The sequence below is a fragment of the Oncorhynchus clarkii genome, chromosome 3, assembly GCF_045791955.1.
Source record: "Oncorhynchus clarkii lewisi isolate Uvic-CL-2024 chromosome 3, UVic_Ocla_1.0, whole genome shotgun sequence".
NCBI lineage: Eukaryota > Metazoa > Chordata > Actinopteri > Salmoniformes > Salmonidae > Oncorhynchus > Oncorhynchus clarkii.
The window spans coordinates 10,302,496-10,329,277 of NC_092149.1; the positions used below are offsets into that span (position 1 = coordinate 10,302,496).

Consider the following 26,782-nt stretch of genomic DNA (forward strand, 5'->3'; position numbering starts at 1 on the left):
CAGGACTCTAAATCAGTGGGAGTCATTTTCTCTCTCTGTGTTTTTAGTGTAAATAGGCTTAAGAAATGCTGCAGGAAAAATATAAATGTTTAGTAATTTGTCATTGTTATTTTATTCATGTGGTTTGTACATCTGTTTGTCTTTCTGCCCTTTGAAATGTGTTATCCAACAGGTTAATGTGTGGTGTGAGTAGCCTTATTAGAAAACTAAATAGTGCATTGATTCATGTTTTTATTGAACGATTTCTCTCTCTAGGGATAAGTTCCAGTGTACTCTGCAGAGTGGGAACATGTCCCCATCCCCTCTCTGTCGTGCTCTGTAACTTGTTTAGACAATGACTTCAATATCAAGTGTTAGCCTGTAATATCAAGTGTTAGCCTGTAATGCTCAAATCAGTTTGGTTAATGATTGATCATTGAGGGGGATTTTTTTTTTTTATGTGATGATCAGTCTGAAAATGAAGTTGTTATTGTTGAGCAACACCAGGAGGACACCATCTTAGTTCAAACAGTCATGTTTATTGTCTCAGTGCATTTCCAGTAGAAAACACAGCAACGGTATGTTCCAGGGTCAGGTGACGTCAGTGTGAGGTGAGGGAAGTGAGCCAACAGTAGGACTCCAACCGTCTCAGGATAAATAACCAGTCCTCCCAACCTCAGACAGCTAACGCTTTGGCCACATAAGATGATGTCGTGCTTCACATACAGAGTACTCAGAATACATACCTGTACATCGTTCACTTGGTGTAAACAGTTACATTTATAATGTGAAAGTTCATCCTTCTCCCATAAATGTGGAGTGAATGTGTGTGTGTAATCTGGGGTATATATGTGATAGATTTATAATAGGATGTAGTTAGTACAGGCCAGGACCCACTACCTTATTACCGTGACATGTAACAACTACAGCCCTTTAGATTACATTCACCTTACAGCAGCACTGACATCAACCTGTGTGTGTGTGTGTGTGTGTGTGTGTGTGTGTGTGTAATCTGGGGTATGTATGTGATAGATTTATAATAGGATGTAGTTAGTACAGGCCAGGACCCACTACCTTATTACCGTGACATGTAACAACTACAGCCCTTTAGATTACATTCACCTTACAGCAGCACTGACATCAACCTGTGTGTGTGTGTGTGTGTGTGTGTGTGTGTGTGTGTGTGTGTGTGTGTGTGTGTGTGTGCGCGTGCGTGTTAGAGAGCAAAACATAAACTTGAGCTGAAAACTAATCTGTTTTTAAATGTAAAAACATCAACACAGGAAGTTCTACCTCTCAGCACAGGAAGTGCCTGCATACAGTGCTCATTGCCACGTCAACAGAACTCCCAAGCATGACAATGCATCATACAACACGTAACCATAGAGATAATAAAACAGTATTATATTAATGATAACAGTAAAGATGATAAAAACCAAAAGCGCTAAGTGTTAATATTGGTGGCATCTGGAGGGCACCAGTGTGTACAGGCTTTAGTTCCCTTATTAAATCCTTCATTACTGGAATCAGATGTGTTAATGCTGGGCTGGAACTAAACCCTGCCCATCCAGTAGCTCTCCAGGGTTAGTTCATTGACTCAGTGCTCCATTGCTCCGTTGCAGCGTACAGCGTGTGACCCATTCTGAACTTTAACCTTCACAAAAGTGCCAGGTAGAGGGGGCAGAAAGCATTGGGGGAGAGGGGGGGGGTAAGATACATCCCACCTTAGGCAGGTCTGTAGATATGGTACTGGGGGGTCTTATATGTGTACATAGAATGGATAGAACAGACCCATGTTCTACAATCCACATGTCCCATCCCTTATTGCAACACTGAAAGAGGCACTGCATTCAGCGAGATGATTAAACATTCAGTATTAAATATGGTGTGCCCAGTATACATATTGTGGACCATTTATTTGATTTGTAATGTAAATCTGTTCTATGGTCTCATATGTGTTGGGGGAGGGGAGGGTCTCGACTCCATGGTCTGAAAAGTAGCTTCATCAGGCTGATGGCTTCGTGGGTAACCTCCCCTCACACCCTGCCACTCCGCCTGGGAGATCCCGTAGAGCTCGGGAGGAGCACAAGGGAGGAAAGGGTGCTACTCCCAGGTAATCAGTCTATAAGAAGCCAAGGGACAGGCACCCAGCCAATGAGAAACCAGGAGACACTCCACCTCTCACTCGCTCACCCTCTTCAGCACCGAGGGAGTGGTGTCCATGAAGGACCTGGCAGGGTGTTGTGGCCAGCTAGACTGTACAGGGGTGGGCTGGGCAAAGTTGGGGCTCATCAGCATGGCACTGTAGATGTTGGAGGCTACCACCAGGATACAGAGCAGGATAGGACCGATGATCGCCCCCTCCAGACCCAGATAGTATGCTCCTCCTGCCACTGCTAGACCAGTCAGATACGGGTGGCCACCACTGTGGGGGGGGGACAGATATCAACACACACTTACTTTAATATCATAACAGATTAGATTTCTCTCTCTTACACACTGATCTCATAAACAGTGAATACGCACAAACACGTACACACTCTCTCTCTCTCACACACACACACACACACACACACACACACACACACACACACACACTCGTACCCTGATATATCAGAGTAGATGGCTGTGTCACACACACACACACACACACACACACACACATACACACACACACACACACTCGTACCCTGATATATCGGAGTAGATGGCTGTGTCTACGAAGTAGGTGGGCAGCAGATGGAAGAGTAGCAGTAGCAAGGCTTTGACCCCCTCTCCCTGGGCCAGCCACAGGTCACACACAGCAGGCAGCGCGGCCCAGTACGTCCCCAGGAATGGCACTGCACCCAGGATAGCTGCCAGGGCTGAAGGGGGCGAGGGAAGAGGACACATGGAACATGTTTGACAATAGTAAGACAGAAGACTGGAATAGAACAGTCCTGTTATAATAGAACAGAATAGAACAGTCCTGTTATACAAGTTATTCATCTAATAGTTTGGACACAAGGAGGGTTTTCCTCGTCTCCAGTCTAGTCAGTCAAACATCAGCAAGTTAAGATGTTCTATTTGATCAGTCAGTTTTGAACACACTCACCAGAGGGGATGAAGACGATGTGGATGCCGAAGATGGTGTGTGTCAGCCAGGTGTAGAGACCATAGAACCCTGCCATCTTCAGAGAGGCATCAAACACCCCTCTAAAACACACACAATTAAACAAACATATGTTTTAACATGTAAAATGTGTGCAGTGTGTGTGTGGACGTGTTTAAATAGCTAGGGTTAGGTTTAGGAGCTAGGGTTAGGTTTAGGAGCTAGGGTTAGGAGCTAGGGTTAGGTTAAGGAGCTAGGGTTAGGTTTAGGAGCTAGGGTTAGGAGCTAGGGTTAGGTTTAGGAGCTAGGGTTAGGTTTAGGAGCTAGGGTTAGGAGCTAGGGTTAGGTTTAAGAGCTAGGGTTAGGTTTAGGAGCTAGGGTTAGGAGCTAGGTTTAGGTTTAAGAGCTAGGGTTAGGTTTAGGAGCTAGGGTTAGGAGCAAGAGCTAGGGTTAGGTTTAGGAGCTAGGGTTATGTTTAAGAGCTAGGGTTAGGAGCAAGAGCTAGGGTTAGGTTTAGGAGCTAGGGTTAGGTTTAAGAGCTAGGGTTAGGTTTAGGTGCTAGGGATAGGTTTAGGAGCTAGGGTTAGGTTTAGGTTTAAGAGATAAGGTTAGGTTTAAGAGCTAGGGTTAGGTTTAAGAGCTAGGGCTAGGTTTAGGAGTTAGGGTTAGGTTTAGGTTTAAGAGATAGGGTTAGGTTTAATAGCTAGGGTTAGGTTTTGGAGCTAGGGTTAGGTTTAGGAGCTAGGGCTAGGTTTAGGAGTTAGGGTTAGGTTTAGGTTTAAGAGATAGGGTTAGGTTTAATAGCTAGGGTTAGGTTTTGGAGCTAGGGTTAGGTTTAGGAGCTAGGGTTAGGTTTAAGAGCTAGGGTTAGGTTTAGGAGCTAGGGTTAGGTTTAAGAGCTAGGGTTAGGTTTAGGAGCTAGGGTTAGGAGCTAGGGTTAGGTTTAAGAGCTAGGGTTAGGTTTAGGAGCTAGGGTTAGGTTTAAGAGCTAGGGTTAGGTTTAGGAGCTAGGGTTAGGTTTAGCGTTCAGGTTAGGTTTTTGGTTTACTTTGAGGGTTACAGTTCCGGTTAGTGTAAGTGTATGGGTTAGTGTAAGTGTATGGGTTAGGGTAAGTGTACGGGTTAGGGAAAATAGGATTTAGAATGGGACTGAATTGTGTGTCCACACAAGGTTAGCTGTACAAGACAGAGTGTGTGTGTGTGTGTTTATGTGTGTGCTGTGTGTGTGTGTGTACCTGATGGCCTCCTCTACAGACTGTCCTATGATGTTAGAGGATGGTCCGGGCTGGGACAGAGGAGTGAGGCTGATCACCCATTTGACAGGCTCGTAGTACTCTCCACTGGAACTCAGCAGGTAGAACAACGTGGTCAGGAATATCACCTACACACACACACACACAAAAGAACACACACACACACGGACACACACTCAACAGTGTAAATATTAAGCTATGAAGGAGGAGGCACACAGAGAGAGCTATGTGTGTGTGTGTGTTACCAGGCTTAGGGCGAAGTTGAGTAGAGCTGTGCCGCTGTGGAAGAGGACAGTGAGGAGTGTGGTCGTTGTGGAGATCAGCAGCCCAACGTTCCGACTCATCACCACCCACAGAGACTCCACTATCTATAGCAGAGGATACACACGTTATACACACACACACACACACACGTTACACACACACACACACACACACACTTTACACACACACACACACACACACGTTACACACACGTTACACAAACACGTGTACTCACAGAGACTCCACTATCTATAACAGAGGATACACACGTTACACACACACACACACACGCACACACACACGTTACACACACACACACACACACACACACGCACACACACACGTTACACACACACACACACACACACGTGTACTCACAGAGAGCAGTGTTTCTATGTTCTCCTGAGCGAAGGAGGCGATGTCCTGCCAGTCTAAGATCTCTCCCAGCCAGCTGTTCTGTCTCTGGACAAGCTTCTGACCACCACTACGGTTACGCCCTCCTGTATGGGTTACATTCTGAGACAGAAACACCATACAGACATACACGTAAGCACACAGACACACACACAAACATACACGTAAGCACACAGACACACACACACAGACACACACAGACATACACGTAAACACACAGACACACACACAGACATACACATAAGCACACAGACACACACACACACAGACATACACGTAAGCACACAGACACGCAAACACACACACACACACACACACACACACACGCAGACGGTGTTGGAAGAGTGAGACATGCATGAATGTATAGTGTAGTTCTGGTCTGTGTTTATAAGGGGTAATCAGTGTTTCAGTCTATATATTCTCAACCCAAACATGAAGATGTGACCATGTGAACCCCCCTATACTATGGTCTGATGGACCAGGCCACCCCCCTGCGTTACCTTGACAAACCAGGAGTGGTACAGTCTGTCCCACAGTTCCAGAACCTGCTTCTCTATGACAGCTGTGTGGTTCCCCTTTTCACCAAGCATCTTATGGAGCTACACACACACCACACACACACACAATCAGTGATTTTACCAGTGTGTCTCCACCCCCCTCCCTCTCTTTCCATCTCTCTCCTGTTGTCTCTCTTACCTTGAATGTTATCCATTCTCGACCGTGCTGGTAGACGTTAGTGGCAGCTGAGTTCATAGCTTTCTGGATGACCTGTGCCTCAGGGAGCCAACTGGAGGAGAGAGAAAGAGTCAGGGACTGATTTACCAATAAAGCACCCTGTTCAGCTGTTGAGTGATGTCTATGAGGAGCCAGGGGGTTATCACCATAGGGTGGTGTGATGTCTATGAGGAGCCAGGGGGTTATCACCACAGGGTGGTGTGATGTCTATGAGGGGCAGGGGGTTATCACCACAGGGTGGTGTGATGTCTATGAGGAGCCAGGGGGTTATCACCACAGGGTGGTGTGATGTCTATGAGGAGCCAGGGGGTTATCACCACAGGGTGGTGTGATGTCTATGAGGAGCCAGGGGGTTATCACCACAGGGTGGTGTGATGTCTATGAGGGGCAGGGGGTTATCACCACAGGGTGGTGTGATGTCTATGAGGAGCCAGGGGGTTATCACCACAGGGTGGTGTGATGTCTATGAGGAGCCAGGGGGTTATCACCACAGGGTGGTGTGATGTCTATGAGGAGCCAGGGGGTTATCACCACAGGGTGGTGTGATGTCTATGAGGAGCCAGGGGGTTATCACCACAGGGTGGTGTGATGTCTATGAGGAGCCAGGGGGTTATCACCACAGGGTGGTGTGATGTCTATGAGGGGCAGGGGGTTATCACCACAGGGTGGTGTGATGTCTATGAGGAGCCAGGGGGTTATCACCACAGGGTGGTGTGATGTCTATGAGGAGCCAGGGGGTTATCACCACAGGGTGGTGTGATGTCTATGAGGAGCCAGGGGGTTATCACCACAGGGTGGTGTGATGTCTATGAGGAGCCAGGGGGTTATCACCACAGGGTGGTGTGATGTCTATGAGGAGCCAGGGGGTTATCACCACAGGGTGGTGTGATGTCTATGAGGAGCCAGGGGGTTATCACCACAGGGTGGTGTGATGTCTATGAGGAGCCAGGGGGTTATCACCACAGGGTGGTGTGATGTCTATGAGGAGCCAGGGGGTTATCACCACAGGGTGGTGTGATGTCTATGAGGGGCAGGGGGTTATCACCACAGGGTGGTGTGATGTCTATGAGGAGCCAGGGGGTTATCACCACAGGGTGGTGTGATGTCTATGAGGAGCCAGGGGGTTATCACCACAGGGTGGTGTGATGTCTATGAGGAGCCAGGGGGTTATCACCACAGGGTGGTGTGATGTCTATGAGGAGCCAGGGGGTTATCACCACAGGGTGGTGTGATGTCTATGAGGAGCCAGGGGGTTATCACCACAGGGTGGTGTGATGTCTATGAGGAGCCAGGGGGTTATCACCACAGGGTGGTGTGATGTCTACGAGGAGCCAGGGGGTTATCACCACAGGGTGGTGTGATGTCTACGAGGAGCCAGGGGGTTATCACCACAGGGTGGTGTGATGTCTACGAGGAGCCAGGGGGTTATCACCACAGGGTGGTGTGATGTCTACGAGGAGCCAGGGGGTTATCACCACAGGGTGGTGTGATGTCTACGAGGAGCCAGGGGGTTATCACCACAGGGTGGTGTGATGTCTATGAGGAGCCAGGGGGTTATCACCACAGGGTGGTGTGATGTCTATGAGGAGCCAGGGGGTTATCACCACAGGGTGGTGTGATGTCTATGAGGCCCAGGGGGTTATCACCACAGGGTGGTGTGATGTCTATGAGGGGCAGGGGGTTATCACCACAGGGTGGTGTGATGTCTATGAGGAGCCAGGGGGTTATCACCACAGGGTGGTGTGATGTCTATGAGGAGCCAGGGGGTTATCACCACAGGGTGGTGTGATGTCTATGAGGAGCCAGGGGGTTATCACCACAGGGTGGTGTGATGTCTATGAGGAGCCAGGGGGTTATCACCACAGGGTGGTGTGATGTCTACGAGGAGCCAGGGGGTTATCACCACAGGGTGGTGTGATGTCTACGAGGAGCCAGGGGGTTATCACCACAGGGTGGTGTGATGTCTATGAGGAGCCAGGGGGTTATCACCACAGGGTGGTGTGATGTCTATGAGGAGCCAGGGGGTTATCACCACAGGGTGGTGTGATGTCTATGAGGCCCAGGGGGTTATCACCACAGGGTGGTGTGATGTCTATGAGGCCCAGGGGGTTATCACCACAGGGTGGTGTGATGTCTATGAGGAACAGGGGGTTATCACCACAGGGTGGTGTGATGTCTATGAGGAGCCAGGGGGTTATCACCACAGGGTGGTGTGATGTCTATGAGGAGCCAGGGGGTTATCACCACAGGGTGGTGTGATGTCTATGAGGAGCCAGGGGGTTATCAGCACAGGGTGGTGTGATGTCTATGAGGAGCCAGGGGGTTATCACCACAGGGTGGTGTGATGTCTATGAGAGGCCCAGTCCACTGCTCACCGTGTTAACCCCCAGGCCCAGTCCACTGCTCACCTAGTTAACCCCCAGGCCCAGTCCACTGCTCACCGTGTTAACCCCCAGGCCCAGTCCACTGTTCACCTAGTTAACCCCCAGGCCCAGTCCACTGCTCACCTAGTTAACACCCAGGCCCAGTCCACTGCTCACCTAGTTAACCCCCAGGCCCAGTCCACTGCTCACCTAGTTAACCCCCAGGCCCAGTCCACTGCTCACCTAGTTAACACCCAGGCCCAGTCCACTGCTCACCTAGTTAACCCCCAGGCCCAGTCCACTGCTCACCTAGTTAACCCCCATGCCCAATCCACTGCTCACCTAGTTAACCCCCAGGCCCATTCCACTGCTCACCTAGTTAACCCCCAGGCCCAGTCCACTGCTCACCTAGTTAACCCCCAGGCCCAGTCCACTGCTCACCTAGTTAACCCCCAGGCCCAGTCCAATGCTCACCTAGTTAACCCCCAGGCCCAGTCCACTGCTCACCTAGTTAACCCCCAGGCCCATTCCACCGCTCTGTCAGAGCTGAGTGTCTTTGAGCCGTCTGTACCATGAAGAGATGAATGTTGGGTAAATAAAGCAGTTCTGGCTGGATGACAATCTATTCAGCCTCCAAGCCACCAGCAAGACCTCAACTCAACACATCTTTACACAGCAATATGTCCTCTCCCACAGAATTCATGTAGCATCCACTGAGCCTGTCTCCTCCGTCTACAACTCCGTCAGTCTCAGCAAGACACACATCATTGGTCAACAACTCACCATATATCAAGAAGAGCCCACCTTCCACATCATTGGTCAACAACTCATCATCTATCAAGAAGAGCCCACCTTCCACATCATTGGTCAACAACTCACCCCCCAGCAAGAAGAGCTCACTTTCCACATCATTGGTCAACAACTCACCCCCCAGCAAGAACAGCCCACCTTTCCCAGTGTTTTCCACAAGTACATAGTACCCTGCCAGATAGAAAAAGTAGCCAGCGATGTTGCACAGCGCGTTCAGCCAATAGTGATGGAAAAAATGGGGTTTATTAAGACTATTAAAGATGGTGAAGGAGGGAAATTACAACTTTTCAGCCTGAATGAAGGAAGTTTTATGTGCGAGCCAGTCCACGGGGGAAACCAGTGTATGTATTACTGGGAATGCAAATCAATCAGACAGTCGTGCAGATCTAGCGCCCACTATCGGCTGCCTAAGTAAATAGCCTACTATGCGCCACCACTCCGCGTGGCTACCTAAGTAAATAGCCTACTATGCGCCACCACTCCGCGTGGCTACCTAAGTAAATAGCCTACTATGCACCACCACTCCACGTAGCTGGCTAAGTAAATAGCCTACTATGCACCACCACTCTGCGTGGCTACCTAAGTAAATAGCCTACTATGCACCACCACTCCGCGTGGCTACCTAAGTAAATAGCCTACTATGCACCACCACTCCGCGTGGCTACCTAAGTAAATAGCCTACTATGCACCACCACTCCACGTAGCTGGCTAAGTAAATAGCCTACTATGCACCACCACTCCGCGTGGCTACCTAAGTAAATAGCCTACTATGCACCACCACTCCACGTAGCTGGCTAAGTAAATAGCCTACTATGCACCACCACTCCGCGTGGCTACCTAAGTAAATAGCCTACTATGCGCCACCACTCCGCGTGGCTACCTAAGTAAATAGCCTACTATGCACCACCACTCCGCGTGGCTACCTAAGTAAATAGCCTACTATGCGCCACCACTCCGCGTGGCTACCTAAGTAAATAGCCTACTATGCACCGCCACTCCGCGTGGCTGGCTAAGTAAATAGCCTACTATGCACCACCACTCCGCGTGGCTACCTAAGTAAATAGCCTACTATGCACCACCACTCCGCGTGGCTACCTAAGTAAATAGCCTACTATTCGCCACCACTCCGCGTGGCTACCTAAGTAAATAGCCTACTATGCACCACCACTCCGCGTGGCTGCCTAAGTAAATAGCCTACTATGCACCACCACTCCGCATGGCTACCTAAGTAAATAGCCTACTATGCGCCACCACTCCGCGTGGCTACCTAAGTAAATAGCCTACTATGCACCACCACTCTGCGTGGCTACCTAAGTAAATAGCCTACTATGCACCACCACTCCGCGTGGCTACCTAAGTAAATAGCCTACTATGCGCCACCACTCCGCGTGGCTACCTAAGTAAATAGCCTACTATGCACCACCACTCCACGTGGCTGGCTAAGTAAATAGCCTACTATGCACCACCACTCCGCGTGGCTACCTAAGTAAATAGCCTACTATGCGCCACCACTCCGCGTGGCTGGCTAAGTAAATAGCCTACTATGCGCCACCACTCCGCGTGGCTACCTAAGTAAATATCCTACTATGCGCCACCACTCCGCGTGGCTACCTAAGTAAATAGCCTACTATGCGCCACCACTCCGCGTGGCTACCTAAGTAAATATCCTACTATGCGCCACCACTCCGCGTGGCTGGCTAAGTAAATAGCCTACTATGCACCACCACTCCACGTGGCTACCTAAGTAAATAGCCTACTATGCACCACCACTCCACGTGGCTACCTAAGTAAATAGCCTACTATGCACCACCACTCCACGTGGCTACCTAAGTAAATATCCTACTATGCGCCACCACTCCGCGTGGCTTGCTAAGTAAATAGCCTACTATGCACCACCACTCCACGTGGCTACCTAAGTAAATAGCCTACTATGCACCACCACTCCACGTGGCTACCTAAGTAAATAGCCTACTATGCGCCACCACTCCGCGTGGCTACCTAAGTAAATAGCCTACTATGCGCCACCACTCCACGTGGCTACCTAAGTAAATAGCCTACTATGCGCCACCACTCCACGTGGCTACCTAAGTAAATAGCCTACTATGCACCACCACTCCGCGTGGCTACCTAAGTAAATAGCCTACTATGCGCCACCACTCCGCGTGGCTACCTAAGTAAATAGCCTACTATGCACCACCACTCCGCGTGGCTACCTAAGTAAATAGCCTACTATGCGCCACCACTCCGCGTGGCTACCTAAGTAAATAGCCTACTATGCACCACCACTCCGCGTGGCTACCTAAGTAAATAGCCTACTATGCGCCACCACTCCGCGTGGCTACCTAAGTAAATAGCCTACTATGCACCACCACTCCGCGTGGCTACCTAAGTAAATATCCTACTATGCGCCACCACTCCGCGTGGCTACCTAAGTAAATAGCCTACTATGCGCCACCACTCCGCGTGGCTACCTAAGTAAATAGCCTACTATGCGCCACCACTCCCCGTGGCTACCTAAGTAAATAGCCTACTATGCACCACCACTCCGCGTGGCTACCTAAGTAAATAGCCTACTATGCGCCACCACTCCACGTGGCTACCTAAGTAAATATCCTACTATGCGCCACCACTCCGCGTGGCTACCTAAGTAAATAGCCTACTATGCGCCACCACTCCGCGTGGCTACCTAAATAAATAGCCTACTATGCGCCACCACTCCACGTGGCTACCTAAGTAAATAGCCTACTATGCACCACCACTCCGCGTGGCTACCTAAGTAAATAGCCTACTATGCGCCACCACTCCGCGTGGCTACCTAAGTAAATAGCCTACTATGCACCACCACTCCGCGTGGCTACCTAAGTAAATAGCCTACTATGCGCCACCACTCCGCGTGGCTACCTAAGTAAATAGCCTACTATGCACCACCACTCCGCGTGGCTACCTAAGTAAATAGCCTACTATGCACCACCACTCCGCGTGGCTACCTAAGTAAATAGCCTACTATGCACCACCACTCCGCGTGGCTACCTAAGTAAATAGCCTACTATGCACCACCACTCCGCGTGGCTACCTAAGTAAATAGCCTACTATGCACCACCACTCCGCGTGGCTACCTAAGTAAATAGCCTACTATGCACCACCACTCCACGTGGCTACCTAAGTAAATAGCCTACTATGCACCACCACTCCGCGTGGCTACCTAAGTAAATAGCCTACTATGCACCACCACTCCACGTGGCTACCTAAGTAAATAGCCTACTATGCACCACCACTCCGCGTGGCTACCTAAGTAAATAGCCTACTATGCGCCACCACTCCACGTGGCTACCTAAGTAAATAGCCTACTATGCACCACCACTCCACGTGGCTACCTAAGTAAATAGCCTACTATGCACCACCACTCCACGTGGCTACCTAAGTAAATAGCCTACTATGCACCACCACTCCGCGTGGCTACCTAAGTAAATAGCCTACTATGCACCACCACTCCGCGTGGCTACCTAAGTAAATAGCCTACTATGCGCCACCACTCCACGTGGCTACCTAAGTAAATATCCTACTATGCACCACCACTCCACGTGGCTACCTAAGTAAATAGCCTACTATGCACCACCACTCCACGTGGCTACCTAAGTAAATAGCCTACTATGCACCACCACTCCGCGTGGCTACCTAAGTAAATAGCCTACTATGCACCACCACTCCGCGTGGCTACCTAAGTAAATAGCCTACTATGCGCCACCACTCCGCGTGGCTACCTAAGTAAATAGCCTACTATGCACCACCACTCCACGTGGCTACCTAAGTAAATATCCTACTATGCACCACCACTCCGCGTGGCTACCTAAGTAAATAGCCTACTATGCACCACCACTCCGCGTGGCTACCTAAGTAAATAGCCTACTATGCACCACCACTCCGCGTGGCTACCTAAGTAAATAGCCTACTATGCGCCACCACTCCGCGTGGCTACCTAAGTAAATAGCCTACTATGCGCCACCACTCCGCGTGGCTGGCTAAGTAAATAGCCTACTATGCACCACCACTCCACGTGGCTACCTAAGTAAATAGCCTACTATGCGCCACCACTCCGCGTGGCTGGCTAAGTAAATAGCCTACTATGCACCACCACTCCGCGTGGCTACCTAAGTAAATATCCTACTATGCGCCACCACTCCGCGTGGCTACCTAAGTAAATAGCCTACTATGCGCCACCACTCCGCGTGGCTACCTAAGTAAATAGCCTACTATGCACCACCACTCCGCGTGGCTACCTAAGTAAATAGCCTACTATGCACCACCACTCCACGTGGCTACCTAAGTAAATAGCCTACTATGCGCCACCACTCCGCGTGGCTGGCTAAGTAAATAGCCTACTATGCACCACCACTCCGCGTGGCTACCTAAGTAAATAGCCTACTATGCACCACCACTCCGCGTGGCTACCTAAGTAAATAGCCTACTATGCGCCACCACTCCACGTGGCTACCTAAGTAAATAGCCTACTATGCACCACCACTCCGCGTGGCTACCTAAGTAAATAGCCTACTATGCGCCACCACTCCACGTGGCTACCTAAGTAAATAGCCTACTATGCACCACCACTCCGCGTGGCTACCTAAGTAAATAGCCTACTATGCGCCACCACTCCGCGTGGCTGGCTAAGTAAATAGCCTACTATGCACCACCACTCCGCGTGGCTACCTAAGTAAATAGCCTACTATGCGCCACCACTCCACGTGGCTACCTAAGTAAATAGCCTACTATGCACCACCACTCCGCGTGGCTACCTAAGTAAATAGCCTACTATGCACCACCACTCCGCGTGGCTACCTAAGTAAATAGCCTACTATGCACCACCACTCCGCGTGGCTACCTAAGTAAATAGCCTACTATGCACCACCACTCCGCGTGGCTACCTAAGTAAATAGCCTACTATGCACCACCACTCCGCGTGGCTACCTAAGTAAATAGCCTACTATGCGCCACCACTCCACGTGGCTACCTAAGTAAATAGCCTACTATGCACCACCACTCCGCGTGGCTACCTAAGTAAATAGCCTACTATGCACCACCACTCCGCGTGGCTACCTAAGTAAATAGCCTACTATGCACCACCACTCCGCGTGGCTACCTAAGTAAATAGCCTACTATGCACCACCACTCCGCGTGGCTGGCTATGTGAAACACACCAAAGAAAATACATGAATGTGTCAGAAAATAATCATTCAGCAAAGTCGTAAATTTCACCTCATCGTCACATCACATTACATGGGCGGTGCAAATTCACAGGCATCATGCTCTCTCCCTCAGTGTAAAATCATTTGACTGCAACCAAAGATCTGTATATAATGACGAGATGCTCATGTCTCTGCCCAAACAATGGGAGTCGTTGTCCCAAAGATGGGAAGGCAGGTGACAAGCTTAGGTCCAAAATAAGAACATAGAAACGCATTGGACAGATTTTGGCGAGCGTGAAACCTCTCACTTTGCCTCTTCCTCTCTGCTGAATTTCCCTGTCATCACGCACTTTGTGACTGACCAGCGCCTGTCCTATAAATAGATCGCTAGAAGAAGGAAAGTAGCCTAGTTAATATGAAGTGGAAAATGTAGCTGGCTGAAAATGAGTCTGTAACCGGCTGATTAGCTGACTGCCGATGCTTGATGGAAAACACTGCCTTCCACATCAAAACTCACCCCCCCCAGCAAGAAGAGCTCACCTTCCACATCAACAACTCACCCCCCCAGCAAGAAGAGCTCACCTTCCACATCAAAACTCACCCCCCAGCAAGAAGAGCTCACCTTCCACATCAAAACTCACCCCCCCAGCAAGAAGAGCTCACCTTCCACATCAAAACTCACCCCCCAGCAAGAAGAGCTCACCTTCCACATCAACAACTCACCCCCCAGCAAGAAGAGCTCACCTTCCACATCAAAACTCACCCCCCCCAGCAAGAAGAGCTCACCTTCCACATCAAAACTCACTCCCCAGCAAGAAGAGCTCACCTTCCACATCAACAACTCACCCCCCAGCAAGAAGAGCTCACCTTCCACATCAACAACTGACCCCCCAGCAAGAAGAGCTCACTTTTCACATCGATGGTTAACAACTAACCCCCCGAGCAAGAAGTGCTCACCTTCCACATCAACAACTCACCCCCCAGCAAGAAGAGCTCACCTTCCTCATCAAAACTCACCTCCCAGCAAGAAGAGCTCACCTTCCACATCAATGGTCAACACCTCACCCACCCAGCAAGAAGAGCTCACCTTCCACATCAATGGTCAACACCTCACCCACCCAGCAAGAAGAGCTCACCTTCCACATCAAAGGTCAACATCAATGGTCACATACTGTACCTTGGCAATGTCTAATTTGGAGAACCTGGCTAGCAACCGACATACCTGGTGTTCCACCTGGATGTCACACACCCCCAGGACATAATCACAGAGGAGAATCCAACACGAACCCCAGCAGCAGGGGCAACACACTCCTCCTGTGGCAAACCATGCAGGTCTGGCTTTGGCCTGCACAGCCACTGGCACAACCACAACCCCACACAGTAATCACACCTCTGTGACAATTGGGAGTAACGTCATCATCAATATTGATGGACAGCCAAGTGTACAAGGTGTGTGTGTGTGTGTGTGTGTGTGTGTGTGTGTGTGTGTGTGTGTGTGTGTGTGTGTGTGTGTGTGTGTGTCTCACTTGGCCCATTCTGGATGGCTGGACACAGTCTCGTTGATAAGGTTACTGGTGACCTCTATGATATGAACACTCTCATGATGAACCTACAGAGAGAGAGAGAGAGAGAGAGAGAGAGAGAGAGAGAGAGAGAGAGAGAGAGAGAGAGAGAGAGAGAGAGAGAGAGAGAGAGAGAGAGTGAGGTTATGCTGAAAATAGCCTATATCTCAATTAGCTATGTACAGTGGAAGAGGAGGGAATCAAACTATGGTAAGCTCTGAGGAACACACAGTACCGCACCATAGCAGTGAGCAGGAGACCCATGAGCAGAGTTCCTGTCACCAGCAGGAAGATGATGAAGATACTGATGAGTTTATCCAGGGAGCGCTCTAACCATATGACCATCTACAGAGAGAGAGAGCGAGAGAGAGAGAGAGAGAACAGACAAAGAGTGAGAGAAAAGAGAGAGCGATATAAAAGAAAGGGAAAGGTGACAGAGAGAAAGAGAGACATAAGTCAGTATCTGCCATTAGGAGTTGTCGCAGATGTGACTGGACACATGGAGAAACCTGTGTCCTTCTCCCCTGGGAAACCAGAGACCAAGGCAGACATTCTGTGTCTGAACTAAACCCTACCGCCGCCATCTTGGATCCTGAGAACAGCCTGTGTACACAGACACACTCTATCACACACCATGCATGAGTGCACGCATGTTAAACCCCAGGGCTGTGTGTGAGACGTGTGCTCTGTCTGCAATCTCTTTACACGTCTTTATTGTAACTTTTAAGAGGCAGTTCCTCTAAGGGCCACAGAGAAGGACAGTCACTTCCCAGTATTTAGGTTTCTCTATGTCCCCTGCCTTATAACAACCCTATGATACCTTATGACAGCATTATGACGCCTTCCTAAGTGACCTGGGAGTGTGTGAGGTCACTGAGGAAGAATGCTGAACGTTACCATCAGGAGGCTGGAGGTGATGGTGAGATGTTAGTAAGACAGTGTCCCAGTGGTATTACACAACATGGCCACTGACCTGACAGCACATGAAGCAATATGGTGGCAACCTCAGAGTATTGAAACACATCCTAAGTCAACACATAACAGAATGAGAAGCTAAGAGAACTAGAAAATCTACAATATAGACTCTACAGAAATATAGACTACAGCAAAGCTCAGCTCAAGACCAGTCAGAATCAGAATTGGTTTGATGTAACTGCTGTTTTAAAGGTAGACTCAGCGATATGATGTAGATGCACAAAGTAACCAGCGAGTTGGTCAATTTCCACAACAACTAAGAGCGTTGGAGAGAGAGGCTCAACATCTCCTCTGTTTTGGTCCCGTAGCTAGCACGCTCTATCAGTGTGAAGCGAACCTGTGAACATGCACGGATACTGTGTGACTGTGTGAAAGCGAAGTCTTGTATCTCACTCATCTCAATATCAGTCGTGCTGCTTGAGGCTGAGTCGACCTTTAAAGATGCTAATCTAACGCCTTCACTACAGAATAGTCATTTACAGTGCCTTGCGAAAGTATTCGGCCCCCTTGAACTTTGCGACCTTTTGCCACATTTTAGGCTTCAATCATAAAGATATAAAACTGTATTTTTTTGTGAAGAATCAACAACAAGTGGGACACAATCATGAAGTGGAACGACATTTATTGGATATTTCAAACTTTTTTAACAAATCAAAAACTGAAAAATTGGGCGTGCAAAATTATTCAGCCCCTTTACTTTCAGTGCAGCAAACTCTCTCCAGAAGTTCAGTGAGGATCTCTGAATGATCCAATGTTGACCTAAATGACTAATGATGATAAATACAATCCACCTGTGTGTAATCAAGTCTCAGTATAAATGCACCTGCACTGTGATAGTCTCAGAGGTCCGTTAAAAGCGCAGAGAGCATCATGAAGAACAAGGAACACACCAGGCAGGTCCGAGATACTGTTGTGAAGAAGTTTAAAGCCGGATTTGGATACAAAAAGATTTCCCAAGCTTTAAACATCCCAAGGAGCACTGTGCAAGCGATAATATTGAAATGGAAGGAGTATCAGACCACTGCAAATCTACCAAGACCTGGCCGTCCCTCTAAACTTTCAGCTCATACAAGGAGAAGACTGATCAGAGATGCAGCCAAGAGGCCCATGATCACTCTGGATGAACTGCAGAGATCTGCAGCTGAGGTGGGAGACTCTGTCCATAGGACAACAATCAGTCGTATATTGCACAAATCTGGCCTTTATGGAAGAGTGGCAAGAAGAAAGCCATTTCTTAAAGATATCCATAAAAAGTGTTGTTTAAAGTTTGCCACAAGCCACCTGGGAGGCACACCAAACATGTGGAAGAAGGTGCTCTGGTCAGATGAAACCAAGATTGAACTTTTTGGCAACAATGCAAAACGTTATGTTTGGCGTAAAAGCAACACAGCTGAACACACCATCCCCACTGTCAAACATGGTGGTGGCAGCATCATGGTTTGGGCCTGCTTTTCTTCAGCAGGGACAGGGAAGATGGTTAAAATTGATGGGAAGATGGATGGAGCCAAATACAGGACCATTCTGGAAGCTGATGGAGTCTGCAAAAGACCTGAGACTGGGACGGAGATTTGTCTTCCAACAAGACAATAATCCAAAACATAAAGCAAAATCTACAATGGAATGGTTCAAAAATAAACATATCCAGGTGTTAGAATGGCCAAGTCAAAGTCCAGACCTGAATCCAATCGAGAATCTGTGGAAAGAACTGAAAACTGCTGTTCACAAATGCTCTCCATCCAACCTCACTGAGCTCGAGCTGTTTTGCAAGGAGGAATGGGAAAAAATGTCAGTCTCTCGATGTGTAAAACTGATAGAGACATACCCCAAGCGACTTACAGCTGTAATCGCAGCAAAAGGTGGCGCTACAAAGTATTAACTTAAGGGGGCTGAATAATTTTGCACGCCCAATTTTTCAGTTTTTGATTTGTTAAAAAAGTTTGAAATATCCAATAAATGTCGTTCCACTTCATGATTGTGTCCCACTTGTTGTTGATTCTTCACAAAAAAATACAGTTTTATATCTTTATGTTTGAAGCCTGAAATGTGGCAAAAGGTTGCAAAGTTCAAGGGGGCCGAAAACTTTCGCAAGGCACTGTATATGGATGTCCCCCACCTGTCCAATATGGATCAGACTCCAATTCAACCCAATCCATTACCAGCTCAGTCCCACCCCTCCCAAACCCATGTAACCCCCAGGACACCACCCAGATCTTTCTTTAGGAAGTCTTCTAATGCCATGGTACAGTGCTTCATTTCCAGAACTAGGGAATAGCAGGGGGCGTCTACCCTGTCTTGGTAATAGTAGGGGCAGCCCTTCCCCCCCAACCCAACCCCCCCGGCACTCCCCTCAGCTTGGTCTAAAGCAGTCTCTTCTCTCCATGCACCTCACACACGCTCAGAAGCCAACCAGCCAATCAAATCACAGAGGAGAAGCTAAGGAAGGTTGAGGAGCCAATAAATGAGCTCGCCCCACCGTAGCTTCACCACAACAGAAGCAGGAAGCAGGGAGGAAGTGAGGTCAGCGAGGGGCGGAGACAGGATGGAGGGATGGTTACAGCGTCACTCCAAGCTACTATAGGGCGCTCACACTGCTTCACATACTCTCTTTCTTCCTTCCTTTATCATTCTCTCTCTTTTGTTCTCTGACTATTTCACACTCATACACATGCTTCCTCTTCTTCTCTCTTTCATTCTCATTTTGACATTATTTCAGACACACACTTTCATGCTCTCTCTCTCTCTCTCTCCCTCTCTCTCTCTCTCCCTCTCTCTCCCTCTCTCAGCAGAGCTCTCCTCCAGAACATTACCTGCTTGTTAAGCCAATGCCAGAGCTTCAGGAGGAGACAAAGAGACATTGGGGAAATTATTATTTGACAGACCTGTGAAGCAATCATCACATGGTTCCCAAGCACAAACAACACAGATTGTGATTGGATACAGGCAGTAAAGGGGGGCTTTAGAAAACAGGAAGTGATGCAGGGTATTTCTGATTGGATGCAGGGAGTGAATGCCGTTCTGATTGGATACCAGATGTGTCAACGTGTGCTTGAGCAGAATACAAAAAAACAACAAAACAGTGCAGACAAAAAGAGAGCGAGAGTGCAATATTTTTTCTTCTTTCCTCAATGAGGTGTAGAGGTGAAGACGAGGGGGGTTAGACGAGGGGGTGAGAGGAGGGGGGTGAGACAAGGGGGTAAGACTAGGGGGGTGAGACAAGAGGTAAAACAATTAAGTGACATCATTCAGTAGTAATATTAACCTGTAGGGAGATCATTCAGTAGTAATATTAACCTGTAGGGAGATCATTCAGTAGTAATATTAACCTGTAGGGAGATCATTCAGTAGTAATATTAACCTGTAGGGAGATCATTCAGCAGTAATATTAACCTGTAGGGAGATCATTCAGCAGTAATATTAACCTGTAGGGAGATCATTCAGTAGTAATATTAACCTGTAGGGAGATCATTCAGTAGTAATATTAACCTGTAGGGAGATCATTCAGTAGTAATATTAACCTGTAGGGAGATCATTCAGTAGTAATATTAACCTGGAGGGAGATCATTCAGTAGTAATATTAACCTGGAGGGAGATCATTCAGTAGTAATATTAACCTGTAGGGAGATCATTCAGCAGTAATATTAACCTGTAGGGAGATCATTCAGTAGTAATATTAACCTGTAGGGAGATCATTCAGTAGTAATATTAACCTGTAGGGAGATCATTCAGTAGTAATATTAACCTGTAGAGCGATCATTCAGTAGTAATATTAACCTGTAGGGAGATCATTCAGTAGTAATATTAACCTGTAGGGAGATCATTCAGTAGTTTATTAACCTGTAGGGAGATCATTCAGTAGTAATATTAACCTGTAGGGAGATCATTCAGTAGTTTATTAACCTGTAGGGAGATCATTCAGTAGTAATATAACCTGTAGGGAGATCATTCAGTAGTTTATTAACCTGTAGGGAGATCATTCAGTAGTAATATTCACATGTAGGGAGATCATTCAGTAGTTTATTAACCTGTAGGGAGATCATTCAGTAGTAATATTAACTCATAAGGAGATCATTCAGTAGTAATATAACCTGTAGGGAGATCATTCAGTAGTAATATTAACCCATAAGGAGATCATTCAGTAGTAATATTAACCTGTAGGGAGATCATTCAGTAGTAATATTAACCTGTAGGGAGATCATTCAGTAGTAATATTAACCTGTAGGGAGATCATTCAGTAGTTTATTAACCTGTAGGGAGATCATTCAGTAGTAATATTAACCTGTAGGGAGATCATTCAGTAGTAATATTAACCTGTAGGGAGATCATTCAGTAGTAATATTAACCTGTAGGGAGATTATTCAGTAGTAATATTAACCTGTAGGGAGATCATTCAGTAGTAATATTAACCTGTAGGGAGATCATTCAGTAGTAATATAACCTGTAGGGAGATCATTCAGTAGTAATATTCACCTGTAGGGAGATCATTCAGTAGTAATATTAACCTGTAGGGAGATCATTCAGTAGTAATATTAACCTGTAGGGTGATCATTCAGTAGTAATATTAACCTGTAGGAAGATCATTCAGTAGTAATATTAACCTGTAGGGAGATCATTCAGTAGTAATATTAACCTGTAGGCCCTACAGGTTAATATTACTACTGAATGATCTCCCTACAGGTTAATATTACTACTGAATGATCTCCCTACAGGTTAATATTACTACTGAATGATCTCCCTACAGTGTAGGGAGATCATTCAGTAGTAATATTAACCTGTAGGGAGATCATTCAGTAGTAATATTAACCTGTAGGGAGATCATTCAGTAGTAATATTAACCTGTAGGGAGATCATTCAGTAGTAATATAACCTGTAGGGAGATCATTCAGTAGTAATATTCACCTGTAGGGAGATCATTCACTAGTAATATTAACCTGTAGGGAGATCATTCAGTAGTAATATTAACCTGTAGGGTGATCATTCAGTAGTAATATTAACCTGTAGGAAGATCATTCAGTAGTAATATTAACCTGTAGGGAGATCATTCAGTAGTAATATTAACCTGTGGGGAGATCATTCAGTAGTAATATTAACCTGTAGGGAGATCATTCAGTAGTTTATTAACCTGTAGGGAGATCCTTCAGTAGTAATATTAACCTGTAGTGACATCATTCAGTAGTTTATTAACCTGTAGGGAGATCATTCAGTAGTAATATTAACCTGTAGGGAGATCATTCAGTAGTAATATTAACCTGTAGTGACATCATTCAGTAGTTTATTAACCTGTAGGGAGATCATTCAGTAGTAATATTAACCTGTAGGGAGATCATTCAGTAGTAATATTAACTTGTAGGGAGATCATTCAGTAGTAATATTAACCTGTAGGGAGATCATTCAGTAGTAATATCAACCTGTAGAGTGATCATTCAGTAGTAATATTAACTCATTCATATATCACAGAGAAGACCAGCTCCTGCCTCTTCACCCAGCTTCAACACTTACCTTAACTGTCCAGAACCGTTACCCCAGGGTAGACAGGACACTACCCTGCTGCTAGCCGATCAAAATCACAGAATCACTGTGGATAACAATTGTGTTGTATCTTGTCTACAGTGTTGTATGCATCAGCACCCTCCAGCGGTGACCAGAGATAGATCAGGAAGTGGTTTATAAAAATAGAGGGTGGCTGTGTGTCTCAGGGAGGTGGCAGGGTGGCTGTGTGTCTCAGGGAGGTGGCAGGGTGGCTGTGTGTCTCAGGGAGGTTGGCAGGGTGGCTGTGTGTCTCAAGGAGGTTGGCAGGGTGGCTGTGTGTCTCAGGGGGGTTGGCAGGGTGGCTGTGTGTCTCAGGGGGGTTGGCAGGGTGGCTGTGTGTCTCAGGGGGGTTGGCAGGGTGGCTGTGTGTCTCAGGGAGGTGGCAGGGTGGCTGTGTGTCTCAGGGGGGTTGGCAGGGTGGCTGTGTGTCTCAGGGAGGTTGGCAGGGTGGCTGTGTGTCTCAAGGAGGTTGGCAGGGTGGCTGTGTGTCTCAGGGGGGTTGGCAGGGTGGCTGTGTGTCTCAGGGGGGTTGGCAGGGTGGCTGTGTGTCACAGGGGGGTTGGCAGGGTGGCTGTGTGTCTCAGGGGGGTTGGCAGGGTGGCTGTGTGTCTCAGGGGGGTTGGCAGGGTGGCTGTGTGTCTCAGGGAGGTTGGCAGGGTGGCTGTGTGTCTCAGGGAGGTTGGCAGGGTGGCTGTGTGTCTCAAGGAGGTTGGCAGGGTGGCTGTGTGTCTCAGGGGGGTTGGCAGGGTGGCTGTTTGTCTTATGGGCTTGGCCGGGGGGGTGGGCCATTACCTTGGTGTCAACGCGTAGCAGGAACTGAACGAGTCCTTTGATTGGTCCAGGCATGATGGCGTCCTGTCGCTCACGGCCAAACTTCTCCAGTCCTACCCACCATGACGACAGAGTCTTCTCAGCGAATCGCTTCAGACCAAAATGTACCACCAGCTTCTTCAACACCCACACTGCAACACACACACACACACACAAACACACACACACACACTGTTATGCATTTTTGTGTGTGTGTGTGTGTGTGTGTGTGTGTGTGTGTGTGTGTGTGTGTGTGTGTGTGTGTGTGCGTGTGCGTGCGTGCGTGCGTGCGTGTGTTTCAGATATTACCAGCCACTGGGATAGGCAGTAGTTGTAGCATCCAGAGATTGAGCCAGACTTGGACCAGTACAAAAGCCCAGGCCAGCAGGACAAAGTAGATATCACTGGCTCTTTGGGACCCCTTCTCCTTCTGGAAGAGACCCCCCAGCTCAGGACGGGCCTGACGGGGGAACGGGAAGACAGAGGGGGGACCGGAAGGGCCAGGGCCCACAGAGTCCACCCCATCTACAGAGAGAGAGGAGGGGGAGATGAGGAAAGGAAGGAGTGAGGAGAGGAGAGATGAGGTGTTAAGTCGTTGTGACTGTGACAGTCAAGACAATGAAGTATATTTGGATTGAAAACGTGATGGAAAGTGGTCGTTAAATCAGTCCAAACCTTCAACATCTACTGAATTAATATAGAATTATGACTTAGAGAGCTTTTTGTGGCTGATGGTTAGTTACTGCAGTACAATGCCTATGTGTGTGTGTGTGTGTGTGTGTGTGTGTGTGTGTGTGTTATCTGACCTGCGGAGACACTACTGGTGCTGGTATCTCTCTCGGGGCCCAAGTGGAGGTTACTGCAGGAGATGGCCATGTAGATGGTGTTAGCAGCGAACGACAATACCTGTCCTGACAGCTCACCCGAGTTTCCAGGGATAGGTGGTTTCTCTTGAGAGCCCACGATGAGGAGCGTGACCATGATTACAAACACAGGAACTCTCCACGAGCCAGTCAGAGACACTAGAGAGAGAAGCATGGGGGAGAGGGGGAGGTATATGGTGGGAGGGGAGTATGGCAATGTGATGATTAATGAACAGTAGACTCCTTTTGAAACTACATCAGAATGTACTACTACCCCCCCCCCCCCCCCCCCACCTGTAAGTACCTCACCCAGGTAGAAGAGTAGTATGGTCCAGACAGGTACAGACATAGTTCTCAGGTATCTCTCTGTACCGGGGCTCCATTTGCAAGCTACAGCCAGCACATACCCCAACACCACTGTCATCACCTAGAGAGAGGAAGACAGGAAGATAGAAGATGGGGGGGGGGGGGGGGGGGGGGGGTAAGAGCAAGAGAGGGGGGGCAGAGAGAGAGAAGATGATGGAGGGAGTAGAGAGAGAGGGGACAGAGAGAGAGAAGATGATGGAGGGAGTAGAGAGAGAGAGACAGAGAGAGAGAGGGAGGGAGTAGAGAGAGAGAGAGGGGACAGAGATAGAGAGAAGATGATGGAGGGAGTAGAGAGAGAGAGACAGAGAGAAGATGAGGGAGGGAAGAGAGCGAGAGAGAAGATGATGAGGGAGTAGATAGAGAGGGAGAGACAGACAGAGAGAGAGAGACAGAGACGATGATGAGGGAGTAGAGAGAAATCAAAATGTAGTTAGCTGAGTACTTGATTCATGTCTTATCCCCTGCCCATCCTGTTGTAGGCTACAGTATTGGAAAAACCTTTCTTATTGTTGTGGGGACCTTCCTCCCTCAGCGTCAGTAGTGTCCCTGTCACTCACCCACACATAGTGGAAGCAGTCCAGCGCGCTCCCGATGACGCCACACACGTGCCCGATGATCACCTGCATGCCAATGACGCTCCAGAACAGGTAAAAGAAGTAAATGAGTGGCGCGCCTGCCCCGATCACCAGCAGCATCGTGAGCCTCTCCAACACCAGACCCCCCAGGAAATCCACCCCGTGGTTGAAACACCACACCGGGACCAGCAGCGTCCCCAGGAGTATCGGCGTCCCGGTGTCCTGCAGGCCGTTGAGCCAGGAGCGTCCCAGCCGGGCTAGGGAGTGTTTAAATGGGTGTAGGAAGGTCCCGCAGAGAACGGCCCAGAGCAGTGGTCTCAGAAAGGCTTCCAGGATAAAGAAGACTAGCACAGCCGCTCCACAACAGATAGCCACGAAAATCATCGCTCCTGTGTTGTAGAAGGCCTGTTTGATGTTCTTGTCGAATTTGAGGGAGGAAGGCTGGCTGAGTAGCTGGCTCATCATGCCCACCGCTGGCTGGACGCTCTCGGAGAACGAGACGTAGTGAGGCCGGGCAGAACTAGGGGTTTCCGCGGGAGAGGAAGGAGCCGGCTCTGCCTCCGGCCCCGAGTCCTCCTCGTCTGCCATCTTCAATGAATCCGCCTCGGTCTGCGTTCCTCCTGCGGATCCCACCCAATTCCACCACAGACGGAAGAAGAAGCGTTCGTTTCCAGGATCTTTGATACCGCTATCACACATGAGGAACAACACAACACTAGACGTACTGGTGACGTGACCGTCGCAAGGTATGATGGGTATTGTAGCTGGCTGGTGCCAGACAGAGCTGTGCTCGCTGCTTAGTTTGCTGCTAGTAGCCTACTCTTTGGAATGCCCAGTTTAACTACACACAGAAACGTGAATAAACAGACCTTTGTCAGGAGGATCACCACGAATTCAGGGTGTCCGTGCTGTCACGAAGGAAATATGCAAAGTAATCACATATTTGCATAGCCTATCATTACAATCATTACAAAACAGGTATAGGTAAAACTTCATTTTAAGTGCCCATATTAGAGTGTAATTACATGTGTAACAAGTATTATTATTTAACAAGTATTGTATTTAACAACCAATAGTCCCTCGTGGATGCGCTGGGTGTCGTAGAGATGATGCTCAATAGCCTCTAATCACTTACTCATGAATGTGCACTGTTGAAACTACATGTCCACTCAGTGTTGTTGCTAGCACTTGCCGCTAAAATAAAGTGTTCAATCTGGGTTGACTTGGTTGAGCTGGTAAGAACAGATCAGAAAGTCAACCTCACTGGCTGGGATCTAATATGGGTGGTATCGCAGATGTGGAAAAATACACTACTTCAAAGCATACTACATGTAATGTACTAAGTACAATGTAATTACTAGTTGTTACACGGGATTTAGCTAGTTAAAATGAAGTGTATCTTGAGGGGTATTTACTTATACAGTACACATCCTGACAACCTGGCCCTCAAGCTTCTGGAAGTTTCACTTCATTTCACAGTAAGGTACAGAAATGAAGTGAAACTTCCAGAAGCTTTAAAATGAGGGCCAGGTTGTCAGGATGTGTAGTGTACTGTATAAGTACACATTAATTACAACTAAATACCCCTCAAGATACGCTTCATTTTAACTAGCTAAATCCCGTGTAACAACTAGTAATTACATTGTACTTAGTACATTACATGTACTATGCTTTCAAATAGTTTGTTTTTCCTCATCTGGGATGACCGAATTAACCCAGATTGAACACTTTATTTTAGCGGCAAGTGCTAGCAGCAACACTGAGTGGAGATGTAGTTTCAACAGTGCACATTCATGAGTAAGTGATTAGAGGCTATTGAGCATCATCTCTACGACACCCAGCGCATCCACGAGGGATCATAACCTTTGTAACAGTTGGAACTGTATGCAGCTGAGAATAAACAAAACACTTAATTGGTGAATTTAGTGGAAACCTGCCCTTTAGTAACAAGCGTGGCAACAAGGATTCATTGTTACACCTTTGTAATTACAGACCTCAATTACTACCAGTTAC

At 48.0% G+C, this 26,782-nt stretch overlaps 1 protein-coding gene across 3 annotated transcripts; it reads right to left on the reverse strand.

Moving 5' to 3' along the window:
* Nucleotides 1–498: 498 nt before the first annotated feature.
* Nucleotides 499–25,498, reverse strand: LOC139387627 (transmembrane protein 245-like). Of its 3 annotated transcripts, XR_011629209.1 has the most exons (17): nucleotides 24,752–25,498; nucleotides 24,138–24,255; nucleotides 23,772–23,987; nucleotides 23,275–23,490; nucleotides 22,948–23,117; nucleotides 19,437–19,460; nucleotides 15,895–15,999; nucleotides 15,619–15,701; nucleotides 5,698–5,788; nucleotides 5,502–5,600; nucleotides 4,966–5,103; nucleotides 4,569–4,691; nucleotides 4,306–4,451; nucleotides 3,074–3,174; nucleotides 2,669–2,843; nucleotides 1,125–2,404; nucleotides 499–991 (listed from the first exon to the last, which is right to left on the reverse strand). XR_011629209.1 is itself a non-coding variant. In XM_071133992.1 (16 exons), the coding sequence occupies exons 1-16, from the start codon at nucleotides 25,466–25,468 to the stop codon at nucleotides 2,161–2,163; spliced, it is 2,766 nt and encodes a 921-aa protein (XP_070990093.1). In that variant the 5' UTR covers nucleotides 25,469–25,498; the 3' UTR covers nucleotides 522–2,160. The 3 variants fall into 3 exon arrangements, 1 of the variants encoding a protein (XP_070990093.1); XR_011629219.1 differs by lacking the exon at nucleotides 19,437–19,460; XM_071133992.1 differs by having other exon boundaries at nucleotides 522–2,404.
* Between the last annotated feature and the right edge of the window lie 1,284 nt (nucleotides 25,499–26,782).

Bases quoted from the DNA above. Each gene is read 5' to 3' on its own strand.
- LOC139387627 (XM_071133992.1), bottom strand. From the start codon at position 25,468: ATGTGTGATAGCGGTATCAAAGATCCTGGAAACGAACGCTTCTTCTTC. The intron at 4,692-4,965 runs GTGAGTACACGT...CCTCTGCTATAG, and splicing joins ACATAGAAACACTGCTCTCT to ATAGTGGAGTCTCTGTGGGT. The intron at 2,844-3,073 runs GTGAGTGTGTTC...CGCCCCCTTCAG, and splicing joins CATCGTCTTCATCCCCTCTG to CCCTGGCAGCTATCCTGGGT.